The sequence below is a fragment of the Ambystoma mexicanum genome, chromosome 11 (genome assembly GCF_040938575.1).
Source record: "Ambystoma mexicanum isolate Mex_15411 chromosome 11, UKY_AmexF1_1, whole genome shotgun sequence".
In the NCBI taxonomy this organism is placed as follows: domain Eukaryota; kingdom Metazoa; phylum Chordata; class Amphibia; order Caudata; family Ambystomatidae; genus Ambystoma; species Ambystoma mexicanum.
In genome coordinates, this window is record NC_090934.1 from 866,237,920 (window position 1) to 866,257,134 (window position 19,215).

At 45.0% G+C, this 19,215-nt stretch overlaps 1 protein-coding gene across 5 annotated transcripts in view; it reads right to left on the reverse strand.

Annotated features, from left to right (window-relative positions):
- Positions 1-19,215, reverse strand: part of SIRT3 (sirtuin 3) — a 355,906-nt gene that overhangs the window by 294,414 nt on the left and 42,277 nt on the right. For all 5 annotated transcript variants that reach the window (XM_069623912.1, XM_069623913.1, XM_069623914.1 and 2 more), the window contains one exon: positions 5,496-5,612. In XM_069623912.1, the coding sequence (XP_069480013.1) occupies positions 5,496-5,580 (85 nt within the window). In that variant the 5' untranslated portion in view covers positions 5,581-5,612. Of the gene's footprint in view, positions 1-5,495; positions 5,613-19,215 lie in introns of those variants that run through there.

Here is a 19,215-nt window from a genome sequence, read left to right on the forward strand (position 1 = left end):
TATTAAGCGTGTTATAAATAACCTATCATATCATATCCTGTATATTTGGGTAGTACCCCTTGGCAAACAGTGTCAGTGAAAGCCTTGCCAGGCTTGTTTGTGTGTTTTATGATAAACGTGGCGTTCCCGCTGCCTAAAATATCCCACAAACAGACGTATTCAACTTCTGTGAGCGGCACAGTCCACTGTCCTTCCAAATGTACAGGTTTGGCTAACTTCACATTGAAGTTGGATATTTTGTTCTCGGTAAATTTATCTGCGGAGGCGTTGCTGGGGAGCATAATGTAAAAAGGTATAGGCTCCATGACTTTCCCGCTATACACCAGTGCAGAGGCGTTGCTAGGGGGTGGCTGAGGGGCTATAGCCCCGGGTCTTTTGGTTGTAGCCCCGGATAGAAGCTCAGGGGTTACAACCAAAAAGCTTAGCTAGCCCCCAGTCCTGACAGTGCCGACATTAGCATAGCCCCGGATCCTTTCCAGACCTAGCAACACCCCTGCACCATTGGCCTCAAGAGAGCTGCCATCAACCCATCTGTGGAATTTCACAGGCCACCCCCGCCATTTCACTAGATATTGTTTCCTAGATCCTTGTTCCTTACTAGTTATGGCTTTTTCTATTCTATAAACCCTGTGTTGGCCTTCACTGTCTTTCTGGATCTCCTCCCTATACAAAAATCACTTTGAACAGGTCCCCTAAGTAATCAATTAGTCTGCATACATAAAGACCTTCACAGAGAGCCACTCCATCTAGGATACAGATCTCATTGCTGTAGTTCTACTCAGACCCCTTTGTAAAGTTGGCCTTGAGTTTCAAGATCCACACATTGGGCCTCATTCCGATGTGGGCGGTAAGGGATACCGGGCACCGGTAAGGAGACCGGTGCTGGTAATCCCTTACCGCCCAATTCCGAGGTCCCTTAGCGGGAACCGCAAGGGATGTGTGGTCGGACCACACGTCCCTTACGGATCCCGTTAGGGGGACCAGGCCGCTAATTACGGGCCTGCTATTAGCAGGCCCGTAAATAGCGGCTTCCCCATTCCCATTTGAGCCCTATGGGGGCTCAAATGGGAATGGCTTTTGGAATGGGGACTTAACTGGTCCGTCAAGGGTGGAATGTCCCGCTAAGTCCCCACTCCAACAGATCGATCCCAGACACGATTTTGGAGGTAGCCATGGTGCTAATAGCACCATGGCTACCTCCAAAGTCGTAATGAGGCCCATTATCTCCCTTTTTAAGAGGAGTTCTTGCCTCCTTTTCAAAAAGTCTTTTAGCATAAAGGTATCTCCAGACGTCCATGGAATTCTGGGGTGTTACAGCTACAGGGGTAGTTTTAATAGATCTATGTGTATTGTACACATTTATAAATGTGGGTAACAACCACATATCTACGGGCATTTTTAGGTGTGAAGAAATGCCAGATATGTGTTTTAAATGTTTGTATAAAACTTTCTTCGATGGAGGGTTTAACTTCGAAATGTGTTAATAAATGGCACACCCCATTTTGTTTTAGAAGGATCTGGAGCAGTTTATTTAGAAACTCCTTACCATAGTCTGTCTGTAGTTTAGAGGGTATTCGCCGACTGTTAAATATGCGTTTCAAAGCTGCTGCTAAACTGGGTCCCGGCTTATCTTTTAATGCCTCAACATAGGCATATTTTGATAGGATATAGAATATAGCTAAAGCCATTGTTGTCTACCTGGAACTGGCTCATATCGATTAGATCAGATTGCCAGTTTCGATGGTATTATACCAAAATGTCGCTCTCATTTGTGCGCCCCCCGCAGTCACTGCGACTTTGGAGGCACACAAAATGAGGGCGACATTTACTGCGCCCAAGCAGAGCAGGGGATGTGGGGGTGTCCCCCGCTCTACTTGGGTGGAGTAACGTGGATGGGGGGTTGCGGGGGCGTCTCCTGCTTACCATTTCGGAAAGCGGGGGACACATGAAAAACATTTAAAAAATAAAAGCACCCTGCGGCCTCAGCTCCAACCCACGCAGAAGTGTGCCACCCTAAAGGTGAGTGGAGTGGGGGGGTTGGGAGGGGTAATGTAGGCCAGGGGAAGCAGGCACAGTGATCGATATGATCACTGCGCCGTGCCGTAACTGGCGTCAGCATTTTCAGCCATCACAGTTACAGGTGGCGCAGTGATCACATAGATCCGTTTCGATTGATATTAGAATGTGGGAAAGGGAGTTCCCTGGCAAGCACATCCTGACTTATTATTTGTGAAAACTTCTTTCTTTATTGAAAACCCTATTCCACACTCTTTCTGTAATTAGTTGTAAGGAATTGGCAATAGTTTTTTTAGTATAGGCCGTTTACTTTGACAAGATGCCACAAGGACTGCCTCATTTTTTATTTGATGTTCAAAGCTTGCTCCCATCTTAGATTTAGGTTAGGCGTTTTTTCCACCCTGCATTTACAGTTTAATAAACATCCTTGAACTGTGATCACTTGTGTCGGTCTTTACTGTTGTCATCATGAGTTTCTTACAGACTCCTGATCAATAGCCACGTCTTGACAGCGCTCATTGACACATTCTCGCCATCAGTTCTCAGTTTACAATACAATCCTGCAACACCTCCATAACTACTGACACCCCCTTCATCATAATATATTTTGGACAGCTTTATGCTGAACATGTTCACCCCATAGCTGTTGGACATAAAGACAACTACATTTTACAAACAACTGTTTTTTATTCAGATTTACAACATCATATTTTTATTCAGATTTACATCATCAGATTTGTTTTCACATTTAATATCTATGGTTGTTTGCTGCTGTACAGTTTTCGATCAGGCTTCAAATGCTTCAGTATGCTCAATTACTTCACACACATTCTGCCATTGACTGCTGCGATAGGCAGGCATACAGAGTATAGCAGTGGCTGATAGAAATTCATAAAGCTCCCTTTCAAGCAGTCAATATCCTTTAATGGCTAGGAAATTATGTTGCATGTCGTACACTGCTAGCTTCAATGAAAGTTGCACAGGCAGCATTACATCATCAAAACCCCCTCTGTAGCGATTTCGCCAGTAGATGTCCATTGTAGGGTGACATCTGTTGAAACGTATGACTGCGATACATGGAACATTGATACAATAACGTTTGTATGCCTGTAGTGGTGTTTGAGGATAACACAACATCCTTGGAGATATACTGCCTAGATACTCTTTGTAAAGCCAACATTAATTGCTGTACACATCCAGTTGCAGGTTTCACGTTAAACTGAAAGCTTCTCAACATGTACATTTCTCCGTTGTAGTGGCTTAAATATACTTTATCCACCCGCTTGCGAACAGTTTACTCAATTATACTTCTAATACACAGCAGACATCCCCATCTAAACTGCTTCATTTTCAAAAGGGGCTTATATGACACTTGTATAGCCCACATTTTAGACGTGCATTGTTCCGCCCCTTTCCCAACACTTAGCTGGGTTGATGGCTGTAATAGACGCATCATTTTTACAAGACGTTTAGGGCTCAACATGTAGCATATTTTGCTAACAGATTTATCTGTATAAAATATTTGCAAACATTCATGAGCCTCTTGCTGCAGATTGACAAATGGTGCGACTGGCATAAAATTGACGAAGTATTGTTTTAAACATGTTTTCACCACTATGGCTGTGAGGCCTTCAATGGCTAGGGTATCAGCCAAGGCCACAACAGTTGTGAGGTATCGTCTTTAACACTATGCGTCTCCATTATCGAGATACATTGCTTATAATATAATTATAATAATATCTTACACAGTGTATTGTTAAGATTTCCCAGGTTTTCAATTTGATTTGAGCAGTAAACAGTAAATATTGACAGCGTCTGCTACAGCTTGGCTCTCTCATTGCCGTCCATTTTGTCAGCTATAGACTGTAGACAAAAACAGAAACACATGGTATTAATGCCAGATTAGGCGCCACTCCCCTAAACAGGTAAAAACATTTGCTTTAGAAATACACCCTCTGGCTGGCATGACGTCCGATATTGATGATCGATGTCCTTCTGCATTCTCCAAATGTTGAGGGGGTCTGGGTCACTCTCCCCCACTGCAACTCCATCATCCTGCATGATCATAGACTTGTTTCCATTGTCTTCCGACTCCATTTCAGCAGTTGCAGATCTAAACATGATAATACGGGCTCTACGCCCATGGGCTGCTCGAGAACCACAGTATCACATCATTAGCCATTTGGTAATAAGCTACACCTTCGGTTGCACTGGCCTGAGCATTTTGAATGACGTCTCCAACAGACCGACCCATGACAGTGGCGATGAGAGGCCGCTGACTGCCCACACAAAGTGTAGGCATGTTCTCACTGAACTCCCGATCTTCACAGTCCGCAATCAAAGCGTTCGAGTCATCCATTGCATCAAGACTGTTGAATCTTCTCTTAAGGCAATAAGGTAAATAACTATCATTGTGATCGCTGGTGCTCCCAGGGGCTGTTTTCTCCCTCTCGTAACTGTAACTGTTCATAATGACAGTTTCCCTGACACCATGCTTGGTAGCCCCGAATAATCTGAAGAGCGCACATATTTTGAAGGTCTACAGTAACTGCTATATATCAGTCTTGTGATAATAATAGTGTCATAGCCTTAAAGCCGCCCATAAACATATGCCTATTTAGCACAGAGACCCATTCAAACTATAGGGGTGCTCTCAAAGTTATAGTTCTACATGAAATTCATTGAAATTGTTATATTTATATAAAATTCATATAAAATGTGTATCACATTGTTGGGGTGTTATCAAATTTATTGCGGTCCAATTGAATGTATAGGGCTTCAGGTACATCAATATAAAATGTTATATACACTACAGTGAGGTTCTTATCAAGTTTATATAAAATGTATATAACATTTTATGGGGGTCATTACATTTATATGGGTTCAATCAAATGTATAGAGGTTCATGTGCGTGGTAAAGGGGCTTGGCCACCTGCCACTTGAAACACTCGATGAAAGGTATCCCACTCTACTACTCCCCCCATCTCTGCGTTGAGGATACAGCAAGCCTTTATACTTTGAGTTCCTGGGCTGTACAGTATGCATGACAAAACTGTACTATGTGTGTCATATGGCTTTACATGAGTTTACAGCCTAACTGCTAACTTAAAAACGTGGAAATGTTGATCACTCTTGCTTACAATATTTGCTTCCACATTCACTTGTAAATAGAGGCCACGCAAAATATAGACTCTATATATTTGTGCCTCGCGGGCCGGACAAAAGAGCATGGCGGGCCGCAACTGGCCCGCGGGCCGTATGTTGTGCACCCATGATATAGAGGTTTTGCGAAGGTTTGAATCATTATATGCCTTTCATTGAAAATTGATTGGTGTATACCACCTTATGGAATTGGTTAGGCAAGAACAAAGTATGCAGTCACTTCAAGCAGAATGAAGAGCCCAGATCACAATTCAGGCCTTCACAGTCAATGGTAAGAGGTACAGGTATTCGCACAGTTACTGTTGCCTGACACTCACCGGTCTGCAATACAAGCACTTGTCGCCTCATCAGAGACACCAGCCTGATGAAGGAACGCACACCCATCAGGGTAGTACTCTTCATACTGCACCATCAAAAGGAAACTTGAGAAGAGGCTGAAGAAGAAAAAGGAGAGATTTTTAAAATCTAGATCTTCTTGCATGCCTTTTAAGACTCATTCCATCAGTTATGCTTGGTCATATGCAAGGTGCCTTGGGGCTTTTATTCAATAAGTGCACCATACAAATCTCTAAAATTGAATAAATGGGATCTAAAAAAAGAGGTGAATTGGGTTTGGTTAATGACAGAGAAAAAATGCAAGATACACTGTGTGTGTGTGCAGTTCTGAAGAACACTGGTTCTGCCTGCGAGTATGTTTTTAGCCGATATCATCATCATATTAAACTTTATTTCAGGTGTGTGCCATAAAAGTATAAGTAACAATTCAATACAAATCAATGCCATTACGATCACAAAGTCTTCAGTGGGTATGAAGTGGACACCCAACTGTGTCAGTGAGGGGGTTGAGTCTGTTATGGCTTTTACCGTCTCAAAGTTGTGACAGGACAAACAGGACCTACGATAGAATCCAGAGATAAAGGCTATTTGGTCTCTGACCCAGTCGATAGCCGGATTTTGCTTTTGCAGCCACAATACCCTGAGGATCAGCGGAAAGTGTGCAGCCCTTATATGATCGAACTGAATTGTCTCTTCATGTTGTAGAACAGACATGGTGATAGCATTGGTGGTGTGGGTGATAAGCCCAGAGCTTAGGAGCGTGCCGTCCACCCTTTCAACCTTCTTGTCTTCTTCCTTCTCAATGCGTTCGATACCTATCTTGTTGGCCCAAATGATGTCCATGAAATTACCAGCTGCACCGCAGTCACTAAGGGCCAGAGTGTCCATTTTCTGCGGTTTGATCAATAGCTGAACGGCCACCACCATCAACCGGTTATCTTCGGTGGGAACTGTGGAGGAAACAGTCATTGAGACGTAGGGACTTAAAGAACACCCTCGGACACTCGTCCCTACTAGTTACACGGGTGCCCGTTTCCCAGGTGGCAAGAAGGGACCTCAGGACAATCGCAGAGTAGGTTCTGATTGGAACCGCAAAACATACACAGACTGTTCTCTTTGTGTCTCTTGCGTTCCTCTGAAGTCAATGGGGCTCGGGTGGCTCCTATCTGCATTGGTTCTTCTTTAGGTGGGCGAGATGTGGAGAAGGTCGGGACAGATGGCTCCGGAAGAACATCGGACTGCGGCCCTTCCTCCTTTCTGATCTCCTCTCTGCGAGACGAAAGTCAATCTGTAACGTGGCAGACAGCAACTCAGGAAAAGAAGCATGCCTTGGAATATGGACGAGTTCATCCTTCAGGTCCTCTTGTAGTCCACGTCGGAATATAGTATATTGGGCAGTTTCCGGACAACCATTGTTGGCGGCGACTCACTTTAACCGTGCGATGTAAGTTAGAAAATCAGCAGAACCCGGTCATATATCCAGTAGTTCTTCGCTGGCAACCTGCAAAGATTCCAGCCTCTCAATGGCTTGTTTGAATTGTGTAGTAAACGCTCCATAGTCTTGCAAGACGGGACTGGCACTAGTTACTAATGGAGTTGCCCATGCCAGCGCATTTCCAGTTAAATTAGAGTTCGGGAAACCTATGCATGCTTGATCCGAGGCATAGGTTTATGGTCGGAAGGTGAAATGTATGATGCAGGCTTCCATGAATTCCTTGAACCTTCTGGGTGACCCATCGTATTTGCCGGAGGCCAGAGTCACCGGGGGCAATTCGGCACGTAGTTGATCCCGATTACCTATCATCTGTCGTAGAGTGGCGTTTTATGTCTTCACGGTTTGAACCACCTGGGACAACCCCTGAACAGCATTTATCAACTCTTGTACTTGCTCCGCAGTGGCCATGTTGATTGTAGGGTGGAGTTGCAAACTGTGAGCACTGTCAGATTGCTCCTGCTCGTCACTTGAAGCAGTGATGTCCCCCTCCTCCTCACCTGTATCTTCCGATGAAGAGAGATGCTTCTTTCCCCTTCTTTCTTCGATCACTCCATGTTTTCTGGAAGAGATGCAGCCTCCCTCTGGTGGAAGCCACGGTGTCGCCTTACAGACAAAGGACCCCCTCCTGAGGACGCCTGAAAAGAGGAAAAAGCGTTTGGCTAAAAAGAAACTCTTGTAGGGTTGTGACTTGATTGATGTTCTCGTGAGGGGGACTCGAGCCAGTAAGACGAGCGATGGAACGGTCTCCCTGACCCAGGATGGTCGGCGGGTTGATGTGTCCAAAAAGAGCAGTTCTCACCAGTATGAAGGTGAAGGAAGACAACGGAATAGCTGCTAACCGCCGGAGTCGGCAATAAGACAAAGTCTGCTGCAGTGACTGGCTGCAGAGCGGGGAAGAGCTCCGTGGACAGAGTAAGCAGAGCAGAGCAGAGCGGCTCCGAGAACAGAAGCAGTTTAAGAAACAAATGAAAACCGCGAGAAAAGCGAAAGAGAAAACCAGACAACGAGGATGGGAAGCAAAAGGGCGGAACGAGACGAGGTCTCAAAAGGAGGGCAGTGCGAAGACACTTCCAATGCAGAAACAGCAGGGAAGAAAAAAGGCAGAACCTGGCCGAGGAATGGCGCGGGACCTGGGGAAGGGCCTCAACCAGCTACAAGAATAAATAAGCAAAGCAGGAGAAAAAAGCAGTGAAACGGGATGAAAAAGAGAGAGAACAAGACATAGCAAAGGCCGGTAGCTAGGGAAAGCACAACAAGCGTCGGACCCGGAAGTGAAGGTACAGTCTGGGGTGCAAGGCACCAAGGAAAGGGAGAGGCGTGGTTAAGAAGGGGAGATGAAGCCAGGGCAGCAAGAGACTAGAACGTCACAGAGGGCAACATAGGGAACGTGAAGGAACAGTTTAATGGCGACAGCTTCTCCATGAGTCCCACAAGCACCAGGATGGCGGGCGCGTGATATGAGGCCCCCATTCCCATCTCTCAAACCGCCACCAGAATGCAATAAAATATTAAATTGTTTCAAGACTTAGTTTGTATGCATATGGAAAAGGCCCAGAGCCAACAAAAATCCACTTATGACAAAAAAGTAAATTTAGGATCATTCTCCATAGGACAAAAAGTACTGGTACCCTTACCCACCTCAGAAAACAAACTTGTCTCCAAGTGGCAAAGACCTTATGAGATAGTCAAACGAATGGGAACTTGCACTTGTAAAGTAGCCCAACCGTAAAGAAAACAGAAGGTCCATTTGTATCACGTAAATCTCTTGAAAGAGTGGAAAGAGAACCCGTCAGCCACTCATGCCAAAGTACTAGCCTGCCTGGTTCCAGAAAAGATGGATAACTTTGAATTAATTCCTCCTGAGCTATCTTTCCAACAAGAAGAAGATTTAAAAGATGTAGTAGTCTCACTCATTTCCTGATGTATTCTCAGAAAAACCAGGAAGAGTAAAAGGCACATATCACTATATTAGAACACCTAAAGGTAAAGAGGTTCATTTAAAGCCGTATTGACTCCCAGAAGATTGTTTGTTTGTTTATTTATAATGCGCACCAGACCCGTAGGTAAAAGGGCGCAGCAATAAGAAGGTGCAAATCTTACAAGGTTACAAGATGTTTCACATTCTGACACATTATAGATTATATTTACAACAAAAAAAAAGGGTTACAACATGTTTCAAGAAAGATAAAGACAAAGACAATATAGCCGTATCTCAAAATATAGCAACAAATGTACAAATTCCAGCAAATTAGGTTCTCTGGTTCACTAGACTGCGAGAGAAGACTACGGCAGCCCGGGTGGGCAGACTACAAGAGTAAGGTTAGTAGTCAGTAGATTTGGGCCAGTTGATATAATTATTTCTGAATAGTGGATATGGTTGGTCTACTCTAAGCTCGTGGGGCAGAGAGTTCAGATTTTGGCTGCCTTCACTGGAAAGCTGTTACCGCCAATTTTAGTGAGTCTAAATCTGGGTACCATAAGGCAGTTGGTATTGTTGATTCTTGTCGGTCTGTTGGAGGTTCTTCTAGTTAGTCTGTATTAGGTAGCTAGGGGCCGCATTATTTAGTGCTTTATGGGTCAAGGCAACCATTTTTAACAGTATTTTGTTATGGGTCGGAAGCCATTTATGATGTCGTCTGATCGAAGAGATATGTACTCTTTTATTTAAGCCTAGTGCAGCTGTTAAGGCATCATTTTGAAGGATTTGTAGCCTTTGGATAATGGCTTTGTTAGCGCCACTATGGAGGGCGTTCCAATAATCTAGCCTGGAGAGTATTAATGCTCTCGCCAGGATCATGCAACTGCCGTTGGAGAGGAATGGCTTACCAGCTCTGATAAGCTTACAAGTATAAGCAGTGGAAGAGGCAAGGGATTTTACTTTTTTGTCAAAGGACATAGTTGAGTCAAGGTAGAAACCAAGGGTTTTTACCTCCTTTGTAACTCTAATGGTATTATCATCGATGGTAAATTAAGAGTATTCTTGGCCTAGTTTATTGATGTTAGTGTGAGTATCGAGGATTATCAACTCTGTCTTATCATTCAGGCATAGACCATGGGTGGCCATCCATGCCTGGATGATGGAATAGACCCTATTCACCAACGCCAGGTCCGCGCTGTGATCCCCTGAAAGCGGGAGGAGAATCTGTGTATCATCTGCATAGTTAGTGTAGGTGATACCCAGAAGGTCCATATCACCGAAAAATGGTTTGGTGAATATATTGTATAGGGTAGGGGAGGCACGGGAGCCCTGGGGTACACCACACTGGATGGGGGGGGGGGGGTCGGGTTCGCTGCCGCTGATTGGTAAAACACCATCTGTCAGGAATGGCACTCTGTCAAGAGTGGCACAGGGTACCCAAATAGGGTTTGGGTGGCTGTGCTGAGGTAAGGTAGCATATAAGCACACACCGCAGGAAGTTCAACAAGAAAGAAGAGTAGGAAACAGTAGCTGTGAGCCAAAAGGGGCAAAAGATACAAAGGTACAAACAAACTGTATTCCCTCTTGGGGTGTATGCTGAAATGGGAAAGAGTGTTCCACGAACCTTAGGAAACTCCAGCCTTCTGCACAGTTTGCTATAACAGAGGCCCACGCTGTATGCTCATGGCTGGGAACAACAGCAGTGGGTGTCTGTAACACTGAAAACGGGACAAGGGAAGGGGCAGAGGTTGCCTGCCGGAGACCAACAGGTAAGCTCTGTACAAAGGGATTACATAAGACACATGAGAAGACAAGAACAGAAATATCCAGTCAATGAGCAATCTAGCAGAAGGAAATTACGGAAAGGCAGTTAGACTGAAATAGATAACCTAAGGTGGAGTACAGAGGACTCAAGGAAGAGAACAAGGAGCAGCAGTCAGGAAAACAGAAGGCTGCAAAGTAGGAAGCAGGTCTGCAGTCAAGAGTGGCACTAGGTGGAGGCAAATTTTATTGGACTGCGGAGGACTGTAGTAGTCTGAAAGGCAGGGAGTCAAGAAGAACAGGACAGAGAGAGATTAGTAGTAGGCGACAGACAGTGAGCCCAAAAGAATAGGGCCGCTAGGTAGGGAGCCCAGAGGAGCAGGGCTGTAGGCAGCGAAGAGGTGCAGGATGCAAGGTAAGGAGCCCAGGGAACAAGGGCTTGGAGACAGCAGAAGGTTGCAAGCTGCACGGTAGGGAGCCCAGAGGACAAGGGCTGTAGGCAGCCGGAGTGAGGCAGGCTGCAGGGCAGGGAGCCCAGAGGACAAGGACGGTAGGCAGCCGGAGTGAGGCAGGCTGCAGGGCAGGGAGCCCAGAGGACGAGGATTGTAGGCAGCCAGAGTGAGGCAGGCTGCAAGGCGGGCAGCAGAGGACTAGGACTGTAGGCAGCTGGAGTGAAGCAGGCTGCAGAGCAGGGAGCCCAGAGGACAAGGACGGTAGGTAGCCGGAGGGAGGCAGGGCAGGGAGCCCAGAGGACAAGGACGGTAGGCAGCCGGAGTGAGGCAGGGCAGGGAGCCCAGAGGACAAGGATTGTAGGCAGCCGGAGTGAGGCAGGCTGCAAGGCGGGCTGCAGATGACTAGGACTGTAGGCAGCCTGAGTGAGGTAGGCTGCAGGGCAGGGAGCCCAGAGGACAAGGACTGTAGGCAGCCGGAGTGAGGCAGGCTGCAGGGCAAGGAGCCCAGAGGAGCAGGGCCGCTGACTGTAGAGGGCTGCAGAGGACTGTAATAGGCTGCAAGGCAGGAAGCCCAGAGGACAAGGGCTGTAGGTAGAAGGCAGCGGAGCGTGATCGGCTGCAAGGCAGGGAGCCCGGAAAGGGCACTGGAACAAAACAGGATAATGCAGCAACAGGAACAGCATACAAAGTAAAGGGTCAAGGCAAACAGGAGCGGGGAGAACTCAAGATGCAAGACACTGTGCTCCTGCAGGCAGCTGCTTATATACACCCCTGCCCTGTGTTGAGGCAGGCTAATTGACAGCACCTGTAGCGGCACACCTGAAGACAATCTGCCTACTCCCTCTCTGGTCCTGAGCAGGTGGAAGCAGCACTGGCCGCTAGGGCTTCTGGGGATTGTGGTCCCAATAGCGATGAATGAGAATAGCCAGGAATTGAGGACTGCAGCCAAGTGCATTATGGTAAATGTAGTTAATTGAATAAAATAAGAAAGAACCAAAGTTGAGAAAATGGAAATAAAAGACCAAGCCGTGAAAAGGAGTTGTTCAAGGAGTATTAGGAGGATAAATGAGTACCAAGTAGTCCATGATGGTTGCCAATGCGTGCGCAGCGGCGCGGGCATGACACCCTCACTGTCCTCTCGCTCAGGAAGGATTCTATCCATCCGATAGCCTCATTAGAAAAGTGAGATGCTGAGTCCAGGTGTCTACATAGGGCCTTGTGATCCACCAGGTCAAATGCAGCTGAAAGATCAAGCAATAGGAAAAGAGCTGTCTTCCCTTTATCTCTCTGCTCATCAACCTGTATTTATAGGTCGACCAAGGCAGTTTCCGTCCCATGTAATGGATGAAAACCAGATTGTCTAGCTCCCAGCAGGTTGTGCAGATCAAGGTATTTTTGGATCTGGATGTATGCAACTTTGTCAAGTATTTTGAGTACAAATGGTACTGTCGTAATCGGGTGGTAGTAAGTGGATCTAGCGTTTGCTTTTTCAAAAGTGGGAGTACCCAAGATTGTTTTAGATTAGGAGGAATAGTACCAGATGTAAAGGAGGCATTGATCAATTTGGAGATGAATGGCGATAGATCTCTAGCGGCATCTTTTATGATCTGAGCAGGGCAGATGTTGCCTTTGCAATTAAGATGGTTTAAGAGATAGGATAGTTTTCTCTACCTCCAAAATGGTAGTTTTGGTGAAACAGAATCTGGGAATCAAGGTTGTAGGAGTATCACTAGGTGGAGGTGTGTGTGAGGGAGGCTGTATCTTTTTTTTGGTTAATTTTATTTTGGAGCGTGTTTATTTTATTGGCTAGTGCATGTTGGATATCTGAACACCAAGTCTTGTTTTTGATGCAAATGTCTGGTGTGAGGATCAGGGACTCTAGTTCTTTTAGAATAGTGAACAGTTCCTTCATGCTTGAATTGGATTTGGCAATGCGTTTGTTCTAAGAATTCAGTTTCGCCATGCAGATTGAGTCTAATCTTAAACATTGCAATTCCCATCAATGCTTCTTTATTCATTCTAGGCGATATTTCTTTGCTGGATGAGATTGACTTTGGCAAGAAAATGTGGTTGCTGCGAGCATGCATGGTTGCTAAAAAAAGAATATTGAGGTCCTGGAAGTCAAGCCTTTCTTTTAATATTGATGAATGGGTGGAGGAGCTCCTTACTGTCTCAAGATATGAAAAAGCCATTTATATGTATAAGGATGAAATTGAGAAATTTTTGGACATTTGGAGCCGTTTTCTTGATGTCTATGGATGAACTTGAACTTTAATTCGGGATTGATGTATCCCTGGCTTTGTATATTACTGTTATGTGTCATTACCTATGGTTTTATACAATGTTTTTGTGATATTCTTGAGTCTGTTGCATGGATTGTTGCTTTTGTAATTTGCAGTCATTGGCTTTGTTGTTCTCTTTCTTTTTCCTTTCTTCCTTTTCTTCTTCTTTTCCCCCCTTTATGCCCCTCTATTCTTTTCTTATATAGGATGTTTAGTGGTAGTTTATGATGAACTGATTCATATGTTTTGACTTTGGTTGACAAGGAGTATGATTTAAAGATTAATGCCATATTTTGTTGTTATTTGCTGTTGTGAAATGGAAAGTTTTGATCGTTTTGCCATGCAGATTTCTTTTTTGTAATGCATCGAGATAGTGGTTAACTTGCCTTGGTTTTCATTGGCTGGAGAAAGTCTCCAGGCAGTTTCACACTTCCTTTTTAGGTTGCGTAAATCCTTTAGTTGTGGGGTGAACCACTTGTTTAGGTGGGCTTTTGGTTTGCTAGCTCTCAGTTTAAGCGGGGCAATTTTGTCCAATGTGGTGAGCATGATTTTGTTGTATTCATGGACCAGTATGCTGGGGTCCAAATTATCAGGCAGTGAATTAAGAGTTGGGAGAAGAGCAGGGATCACTTTATCCATGGTTATATTCTTTTTGTTTCTGGTTAGGCAGGGTGGTGCCAGTTGCGGGGCCATAGATGGAGGTTTGGTGGTTGATAGAGTGAAGTACACGAGTGAGTGGTCTGTCCACAGTTGTGGCGTGATAGTGGTGATAGTAGCTCTGCAATTACGATCAGCTACCCAGTCTAGCGTTCTACCTTTACTGTGAGTAGGTTTGTTAACTTTCTGTGATAATCCTAAAGCAGAAAGGATATTGGCTACCTCAGAGGCATGTTTATCAACTGGATCATTAAAGCCTATATTAAAGTTGCCTATTAGTAGTAACTGAGTAGTAGTTTTCAGGTTATTAGCTAGTAAACTGTGTATATATTCTTCAAAAGATCCAAGGAGGCCAGGTGGTCTGTAAAGTAGATGGATGGTGAGTTACTGGGAGTTCATTAGGGGGAGTTTGGCAGTGAGGATTTCACATGAATGCACATTTTGTGGAGGGGCTAGTCTTAGTGATAGGCTTGCTCTGGAAATAATAGCGATTCCTCCACCTCGGGTTCCCTTCTCTATCTTGCCTGGATATCGTGTATCCATCTGGGATGGCTAACATAAGCGAGGGCCCTGCAGCATTGTGAGCCAGGATTCCGTTATAGCAAGGAAGTCAAAGTTTCTTTCTGTTATTAGATTGGCGATGTCATTGGTAAGTTAGAGGCAGTTAACATAGTATTGTGTGTCGTAGTCTGACTGGCAGTGGTGTAAGGAATCACTGAGGATGTAGGCTGGTTAATATTATTGATCTTTCTATTGACATGGCAGTTGGTTTTCTTATTTATCGGTGGTAGTGATCTTGTAAGTGGTTCGTATAGTTTAGCAAGTCTCGCCTGGAGTCCGAGGTTTCTGTCATTAATGGTGCAAGGGAGAATAGCATAGGCTTCTGGACCTGTATCAGAGATATTTAGGTAGGACAGAGCTAGGGCTGTCAACTACCAAGTTTGTCAGATTGGATAGGAGTGGTTCAACCTTGGGTGAAGCTGCTCTATTGCAGAGTTCTACAGAGCTAGTGGAGAGAAATGTGGTGGTCATCATTAAACAGTATGCTATACTTTGGAATAACATGTTTGGCAGGAGGTATATTATGTCCTCTGCAAGTACTAATGGGGGGGTCAGGGCATGCTGCACCTTAGTCACGGTCAGGTGTGGCGGGTAAATTGGACAATCAATAGTCAGATGAGACCCTGAAGGTAATTGGCTAGAGTCGCGTGATCTATAGACAGGGGCACAAGGGAGGCCGAAAGGTTTGGTGGAGAAACAGTACATTAGTGCACACAGATTACAAGCACATAAGCATGGGAGTAACATTCACTCAATCTGTGCATCAGTGCACGTGATAATGTCAATCAAGTCTTGATCATTGTATTGGTACATAATATGTAATAAATACACAGTTAGGGCGCCGTGGGAAACGCATAGTAGTGAATGTCGGCTGAGACATTCTATAGCGATTAGACTAGGCAGTATGACATGATCACAGGTAGGGAAAAACAGTACATAGCACACACAGTTTCGAAGATCAGGTAGGCAATGCCAGTCAAAAGGCATGGTGCCGTGAGAGTGTGGGTTCTAGTTGTAAACTGAAAGCAAAGCACAGGCACCGGCACCGAGAGGCAGTATACATCCTATCAATACGAGGTAAGCGTAGTAGGTAGAAGGAAGCGGTACTCACTAGTTCTAGAGCATTAGCTACAGGCAGGTGATTAGGGAGTCAAAGAACGTTACATAGACTACTTGGATGGTCACTCAGGATAGTACGCAAAGCACGCCTTTGCAAAGGGTAAAGTGAGCACAATCAGGCAAGTAGGAATACTGAAGTACAATCAAAATCAGTTCAATCAGAGCATAGATTGCATGTAAACATGGCAGTATGCTAATAAGAGGGCACTGTGTACAATAGCTTGGCGGGATGCGGTTACGCATTCGGGGGCCTGAGAGTTCAACAAGGCAGTTCGGGAGGCTAATGAAAGCAGTTGACAACGGGCAAGGCAATTGGGCAATAAAAGTTGTCTAGATTTACAAATGGCATAACGGGCCAGTTAAGGCATTTAACAGTGTAAATCGACCTCTACGTGGGAATTTAACTATAGCTTTGGGCAAATCCAGCTGTAGTACTTACGGCCTGATTTGCGTTGCAGGAGGGAATGTCGGCGAACTTCAGAGCTCATTGGCAGTGCGACATAAGAGAGGACATCACGAGCAACACAATAAGTAGTGTGAGAGACCATGGATAAGTTGTTGATCAGGGGTACTGGCGGAAGGCGTCAATGGCTAGTGACAGGCTCAGGACAGGTAGTGAGCCTTCGAGGTTGTGCCTTAGACGGCGAGCCGGCTTCTCGCCTGCCAGCGAATGGGAGCAATGTAAATAGGATGGCTCCAGCCAATCCTGGGTTGCCTTGTAGAGGCTGTGTGGCAACACAGATGCAGATGGCTTGCTAATGCAAAGCGGCCATCTTGGAACGCCAAACCTCGTTATCGAGGAAGTCAACAAAATGTTGAAAGCCAATATTATTGAACCATCTTCAAGCCCATGGTCCTCTCCTATTGTATTGGTCACTAAACCTGACCATTCTTGGAGATTCTGCATAGACTTCCGTCAAGTTAATTCCATCTCGGACTGCAATGCCTTTCCCATGCCATGCATCGATGACCTAATTGATAAATTCGGAGTGACCACCTTTCTATCTACCCTAGATTTAACCAAAGTGTATTGCCAAGTTCCTGTATATGGTCCAGATAAGGAAAAAATGCATTTTCAACACCTCTATGATTATTTCAATTAAAAATCCTGCCTTTTGGCTTCCACGGTGCGCCAGCCACTTTCCAACGCCTCATGGATCAAAACTTACAACCCTATTCCGATTTCTGTGGAGCTTATATTGACGATATCGTCATTTATAGTAAGACTTGGGAGCACCATCTCTTCTATCTTCATACCATCATGAAAGTGCTCAGAAACGCGGGCCTAACTGCTAATCCAGCTAAGTGTAGATTGGCCCAGTCAGCTTTAAAATACCTTGGCTTTTTTGTAGGGAATGGCAATGTACAGCCCCGACATGAGATAGTAAAAACTGTCTTAGATACACCAACCCCTAAGACTAAAAGAGATCTTAGAGCTTTCCTATGATTAATAGGAGATTACCGTAGTTTAATACCCTTTTGTTTCGGACAAAACAGCCCGGCTGACAGATAAACTTAAGAATGCCAAACCCCAGAAACTTCATTGGAATGACAAGGATGAGATATGTTACAACACCTTGAAACAGACTCTGTCAGAATCCAATCCTGAAGCTAGTCGATTTCTCTAAAGAGTTTGTATTACAGACAGATGCCTCCTTTACTGGGTAAGGGGCTGTCCTGTCACAGGTTTGCGATGGATTGGAACACCCCATTTTATTCACTAGTCGCAAGCTGTTCCCACGTGAAACAAATTACTCTGTGTTGGAACTAGAGGCCCTGTCCATCAAATGGGCCATTATCCATCTTCGATACTACCTATTAGGACGGAAATTCACACTTGTTACACATCACTCACCCTAGTTTGGATTAGCCAACGCAAAGACTCCAACCCTTGGGTCATGCAATGGTTTCTAGACCTACAACCCTATTGTTTCACTGTAGAACACCAAAAAGGAAAAGACCAGGGAAATTTAGATTTCACAAGCAGAAGGAGCAGTATCATTCTTCCATAAATGTTTGTGCTCCTCTTGTTTGCCAGATGTATATACTGTTTGTGACACCAATGTATACGGTGAACCAGAGTTCACAAACATCTGCACTCGCATGTCATTCACTGTGACATCTGTAAATGGTGGTCTATACAGTCTTTCTTCCTCTTCCTTCTCCGTCGCTGTGGGTGTCCAAATTTGTACTACCACCTTAGAATAGTCTCTTGCTTCATCCACGCACACTGCATTTACTCAAGCTCTCTCTCCCAGTTTCTTTCTTTCTCAATCGTATGACCAACACAATTTCGTAAAGTACCCTGTCTTGTTGCACTTCCCACATGCTCCCTTCATTGCTGGACAATCTGGGTGTAATGCTACATGGCCTATAATACTGCACTGGAAACAAGCACCTTTGAAACTTGCTCTGACTAATGAACTTCCACAAGCACTTGACTCTTTCCTCTTAGGCACCACTGCCATTACTCCATCCCCTTCGAGGTATTGCACTGCTTTGACACCCTTTTCACTATTCTCATTATTTGTTTGTTTCATTTCCATATACTGGGCACTTTTGTTACTCAAAAAGTGGTTTGTGACTGATTGATCATCCAATGATACAGTCAGGTCCTGAGGAAGACAGACATCAGTTGTAGTGTTGACCTAGATGTTTTTTTCCCATCGAAACTAGAAAAAGGGAAGGTCTATATCAAGTAATGAGGAGATTTTTACAAGAGTTTTTGTTCCTCGTAACAACCTCTAGTGGACGAGTGTTAAGAGTGATGGATTAGCACTTTTAGGTTCATGATTGTATTAGAATTATAACAATGCGTATGTATTTTTAAGCTTTAGGCGTATAGGATGTGACTGTTTTGTAGCAAAAGAACTTTTTGAACAATAATGTGTATTTGCACATTTTATGCTCGTCTTTTGCACAACACCTGGCTCATGCAATTCTGCACAGATGGGGGAATCAGATTCAGGCTAGTCAGGCAAGGGTGCATAAGGGTAAGTGCTGCGTAATGGGTGCTGGGAAAGACTGGACGAGGAGGTCCCGGCCCCTGTAAGGCACTTTAGGAACCAGGCACCAGTTGCAGCGGCAGGGGGACATTAGCAAGGTGGGGTGGGGGGGAGAGAAAGGAGAAAAGGAGAGTCTTGAGAAGTTTCCGGAATTTAAGGAGATCCGGCTCAAGTCTGAAAGGAGCAGGAAGGCCATTCCAGAGGGAGGCTCCTGCCGAAGAAGGAACAAGTTAATTACCTGTAACTGTTGTTCTCCAGCATGGGTCTGGCATGGATTCACATGCTCATGAATATTCCCCGTCGTCAGGCCGGGAATCCTCGGTATAGAAAAAAAATTAGTATCAGTTTCGTTTCTGATCTGTCTTTCTTAGTAGTAACCAATCACTGGTCTCTGGGTCATACTGCCCCCAGCCAATGACTGCCCTCTCCCTAAGCCCCCGCCTCCGGCAGC